The sequence below is a fragment of the Tetrahymena thermophila genome (genome assembly GCF_000189635.1).
Source record: "Tetrahymena thermophila SB210 genomic scaffold scf_8254697, whole genome shotgun sequence".
Taxonomy (NCBI): Eukaryota; Ciliophora; class Oligohymenophorea; order Hymenostomatida; family Tetrahymenidae; genus Tetrahymena; species Tetrahymena thermophila.
Window position 1 is genome coordinate 936,006 of NW_002476463.1, and position 5,873 is coordinate 941,878.

General features: G+C 19.8%; 1 protein-coding gene across 1 annotated transcript; it reads left to right on the forward strand. All coding sequences in view use genetic code 6, as the record gives it.

Moving 5' to 3' along the window:
- Positions 1-1,544: 1,544 nt before the first annotated feature.
- TTHERM_00083940 (transmembrane protein, putative) lies at positions 1,545-3,036 on the forward strand (the record flags this gene model as incomplete). Its single annotated transcript, XM_001012640.1, has 3 exons — positions 1,545-2,146; positions 2,202-2,329; positions 2,390-3,036. The coding sequence occupies 3 exons, from the start codon at positions 1,545-1,547 to the stop codon at positions 3,034-3,036; spliced, it is 1,377 nt and encodes a 458-aa protein (XP_001012640.1).
- Between the last annotated feature and the right edge of the window lie 2,837 nt (positions 3,037-5,873).

Below are 5,873 nucleotides of genomic sequence, written 5' to 3' on the forward strand. Positions count from 1 at the left end.
AAGATTAAAAAAATTTTCCATTAATTTCATATAATGAGCATGCTTATTACCCGAAAGCAGATCTAATTTGTTTGATAATATTTACTTACTATAATTGGATTTTATCGTTTAATTTAATATTTTAATATACTTCTAATGCAATACTAAAAAAGCTTAGAATTTTTAAAATGAAAATCAATAAGAATATATAAAATACAATTAGTAGAGCTGATTAAAATAATTAAGATTAAGCAGTTTAGTTGAATAATTTACCAAATTAAAATGAAATAATTTAATCCAAAGCCAATAAATAATTGTAAAAGATTGTTCCTATCAGTAATTAATAAGAATTTAATTGAATAAATTATGTTGAATAACAATGTTTTAATAACTTAAGAGATATTTAACGATCCGCTGGAATAGATTTTGGGTCAAAATAAAAAACTCATTTACTCGCTTGAATGAAGATTTATTAATTTTATATTATTGACTATTACTAATTTAGAAAATTTTTAAAATTAGAAAAGTAAATAAGAAGAATCTGTTTTTAATTACTTTTTTTTATCTTTTTGTTTGAAGTTCTAATAAATTATAAATTAATTGTTTTCAATAGTGTAAATTTTATTTTAGTTAATTTTTATTGTAAATATTTAAAAATCTTTAATCAATAAAATACTTCATAATATATTAAAAATATGTTTTATTTTTATGAATAAAATGTTTAAAGAACATTCTTTTTAAAAAAGAATGATTATTTTCTAAAATGTTGAAAAAAAATTTAATGTTTATCCTCAAAATATAAAAAATCTTACTGTTATTTTAATTAATAAAGCAGAAATGATAACCCATATCTTAAAACAGGTACACTGTTGTTTTTTCAATTAAATTATAATTTATTTTAACCATTGTTTTTTTTTTAAAAAAATTTATATTAGATTTTAAATAACCTTACTAAATAATTCTGTAATATTATGAATCGATAATTAAATGTTTAGTAAGAATAAAATAAATAAACTTTTTAATACTTTTTAATTTTTTATTATGATTTATTTACAAGAACACATTTAAAATATTTGAAAAGAATAAACGAATTACCTAAGGTAAATATGTAGTATTTATTCATTTATTGAAATTATTTGAAGAATTTAATTTATTTTTTATTATTCAAGAATGTTTTTTCATTATTAGAAAAATTTATAATTTGAACTTCTTTAGTGAGTGAGTGAGTTGAATTTGCTTAGAGTAGCTAAAAATTTAGATAATCTAATCAGTTAAAAGTGATTAAATTCTTTTATTTAATCCCTCTTTCTTTATATTTATCATCTCTAATAAATATAAATTTTTATAATTATCCAATATTATTTTTACTGTTGGTAAATGTACTTTTATTCAATTTCAACCTATTACATATTAACTGGTTGTATCAAAAGTGTTTAATGTGTGGTTGGTTTTAAAATTTTAGATTGATAGGTATACATTAATTAAAGCAGTACTTAATTAAATAAGTAATTAAACTAAAATAATTGGTTAATTTAAATAAAATTGCAAAAAATAATAATTTAATAATGAATAAGGAGGAAATTGAGACTAATGAGGAGCTAGATAAGAAAAATGAAATAGAATTTAGAGATGAAATTGAGCAAAAAGATGTTTCTCCTGTTGAAGTGAAAACAAAAAAACCTAATAAGAATTTTAGCTCCTTTTTGGTAATATAATTATAATGCTTGCTTGTAGCAATTATCACTACTGGATTAATGTAATTATCAAATCATCTAGCTATCTACTTGATTTACTGCTGTCCGATGTATTTCTTAATAGTTTTCATTTAATACGCTTGTTGTTGGTATGGAGAATACAAATTTTCATTCTTTTTTGACTTATGTAGCTTTGTTGTGTTTATAGTTTCTTTACCAGTGTTCTTTGGAATATTTTTTGGCTGTTTTCATCCTACCGCTTCTGTAGAATTAGTACAAGCTTAAAATTGCTAAATGATTGGCTAATTAAGTAACTTTATTGAGAACACAGAGAAATACTCAATACTCTATATCAACTTTGAATACGAAGGCTAAAAATACTTAGGATAAGCTTGCGCTTCTAATTTCCATGAATCTCATATATTTAATAAAATTCCTGCTTATTTATTTTATTCTAAATATGAGGGAATTAAGTAAGTTAGATCTTGTTTAAGCATACAATAAGTAATATTTCTTTTTATTAATTAGTTGTGGGCCAACAGATGGAAATAGAACAGATCCATAATATCCATATTCTAGATTTTTATCTTAAGATAATATTAATTAAATAGATGTAGAGGACAAATAAAGATTTCTTGCTAGAATTTCAACAGCAGGTATTAAATTTATTCTTCTAATATTAATAATAAAATAAATATTATTTAAATTTTAAAAAGCTGGATGCTCTAGAGATTACAAATGGAGCTAAGTAAAAATAGCTAGCTGGTTATGTTAGTCTAGAGGATATGATGTAGAAAAATTAATGGAACCTCAATCATGTTATGTTAATTTTTATAAAGGAATAAAAGCAGTTGAAAGTGGTATATAAAGATCTCCAATGAGAGACTCAAGTAATTTCCCTCTTATAACATATTAGCCAAGCGCATACTTCCCTGTATCAGATTTAGTTTGCTTAATAGTATTTACTTATTATAGTTGGATACTATCTCTTAGTTGTATATTTCATCGCACAACTAAATGTATTCTCAGAAAAATTAAATAAAGAAATAAGCAAGCAATACCAGATTTACAACAAAAATCTGATCCATAATCAGTTTAATAAATTTAACTTGAATAATAAAATAAAGAAATATTAAATACAATACATTAGGAATAAATTAGCTTCAAAATGACAAACAATGTTGAAGATATCCAAGGATAATAATAATTATCAAACCCTATGACTTAATATTAAAAAAGATATCATTTCTTATCTGATTTAAATTAAGTTCCAGTTTTACCAATAGGTTCAGATGGAAATAAAGATGATATTGTAAAAATTGCATAAAAAAAAGATAATTAATAGAAATACCCTTTACTTTGAGTATAAATATGTATATTTTTTTTTTATTTTATGTTTTATTACAAAAATTTATTACATTTTTATTACTATTCTTTAATACTTCATTTTATAAATCAAAATTAATTAAGCTTACTGTAATATTGGTGAATATTTAAATTATTATTTGTATCCTTAAAAATTAAAGAGATTTTGTAAAAAGAAAAAAAATTATTATTAATAATAAAACTCAAATAGTTAAATAAGAATAGAAAAACTACGCTATTTGCTAGAGATTAGTAATCTTTCTATTTTGCTTTTACTAACTGCTTGAATTTGTTTTCTCATTTTCCTAAATTTCAGAGTTAAGTCACACTTATCAAAAATTATAATTTAAACTTATTCAATATAAAAAAGTTAAATTTATTTAAGATGATTGAAAAAATTAATTTGTTTAAAGGTTAAATGACTATAATTTTTTATCTTATCAGTTTTTGATTTTGAATGATTAAAGATTAATATTAAATAAATTTAGTTTTTTTTTTTTGATATACATTATTAATTAACTTTTTTTCAATTTAGAGAAACTTTTTTAGTTTAATTAAAAAGAAATGTAAGAAGAGTTTAATGTGAGGATGATTAAAAATTTTAGTAAATAGAATATATCAATTAATTAGAAATATATAAAAAAAATGTTATTTTAATTCAAAAAAAACTTTCATTTAATTAATATTAAAAAAATAAACAATAAAATAGAAAATAAAGATGAACGAACTTAAGCAAAAATAACCTTAATCTTTTAATTTTAAACAAAAACCTTATAAAAAATATCGCTTTCTTATAACCTAAATTTAGAGTTTCATTCTGTTTATAATAACTACTGGTTTGATTCAATTATCAAACCATCTAGCTATATACCTAGTCTATTGTTGTCCTATGTATTTATTCATAGTCTTAGTTTAATACTTTATTTGTTGGAATCCTGATCATAAATTTTCATTATCTTTTGATATCTGCAGCTTTATTGTAAAAATAAAAGATATTTAATTACTTTTTTCTAAAAAAATACCATGAATTTGTTTAAACAAAAAATAAAAATCTTTGAATTAATAAATCTTTTTCTGAAGATTAAATTAAAATTTATTTTTTGTTACTATTTTGCTCATAAAAAAACATATTTTAGTGATAAAAATTATTTATACTTCATTTTTAAAATGAAATTAAAATTTATAAGCATTCAAATAAATTTTGCTCGTAATTGAAAAAAAGTAGATTGATTGAGAAAACTTTATTTAATCTTTCTAAATTAGTAAGAAAAAATTCTTTCAAAAAAATAAAATTTGATTACACTAAGATTTATGATATCTTTTAATTATGATTGAGAAAGATTAAATTAAATCATTCTAAATTAGTTTGAGAAAAATGTTTCAATTTATCTTAATAATCTAGACATTAATAAAATCTTGTTAAAGTTTAGATTGCCAAATTAATATTTTTAAATTATATTTTTATTTACTTTTTTTTGTTAAAATAAAATCAAAACTTAAATAAGTAATAGAAATAGAAATAAAAATACTTATATATATTTAATATTTGAGAATTATTTAAAAAAAAATATTTTAATCTTTATAATTACTTAATGTTATTTATCTGCTGTCCTATCTTTTTAGCTGTTTTTTTTAATAATCTTCGAATGCAATACTAAAAAAGCTTAGAATTTTTTTAAAAAAAATCAATAAGAATAAAAAAAATACAATTAGTAAAGCTGATTAAAGTAATTAAGATTAAGCAGTTTAGTTAGAATAATTTACCAAATAAAAATAAGCAAAATTAAAATGAAATAATTTAATCCAAAGCCTATAAATAATTTTAAAAGATTGTTCCTATTAGTAATTAATAAGAATTTAATAAAGTAAATTATGTTGAATAACAATGTTTTAATAAATTAAGAGATATAACCACCCACTTACTGGAATAGATTTTGGGTCAAAATAAAAAACTCAAGTACTCGCTTGAAAGAAGATTTATTAATTTTATATTATTGATTATTACTAAATTAGAATATTTTTAAAATTAGAAAAGTAAATAAGAAGAAACTGTTTGCAATTACTTATTTTTATTCCTTTGTTTGTAGCTCTAATAAATTGTAAATTAATCGATTTCCATAATATGCATTTTATTTATTTTTGTTAACTTTTATTTAAAATTTAAAAAAATGTTTAATCAAAATAGTTCTTTATAATAGATGATAAATATGTTTTATTTTTATTTTTATTAATAAGATTTTGAATGAACTTTCTTGTTAAATAAGAATGTTTATTTTCTAAAATATTTAAAACAAATTTATAAACTATAAAAAATGTTTACCCTCAAAATATAAAAAAGCATACTGTTATTTGAATAAATAAAGCAGAAATATTAACCCGAATATTAAAACACAAGTACATTTTTAGTGAAATAATTATTCGAGAATAACTAAAATATAAATCGCCATTAATTAAGGAAAACGTACAGTATATGATATTCATTGAAATTATTTTAAGAATTTAATTTATTTTATAATGATTAGTAAAATTAATAATTTGAACTTCTTCAGTGAGTGAGCGAGTGAGTGAGTTGAATTTACTAAGAATAAAAATATATATTCTAAGTAGTTATTAAATTTTTTGATTTAACCCCCTCTTTCTTTAAAATCATCATCTCTAGTAAATAAATTTTTTATAATCATTCAATACTATTTTTGCTTAAGGTAAATGCACTTTTATTCAATTAGGAGCTATTACTAATTAACTGATTGTATCAGAAGTGTTAAATGTGTGGTGGGTTTTAAATTTTTAGTTTAATATGTATACATTAATTAGAGCAGTACTTAATTAAAATAA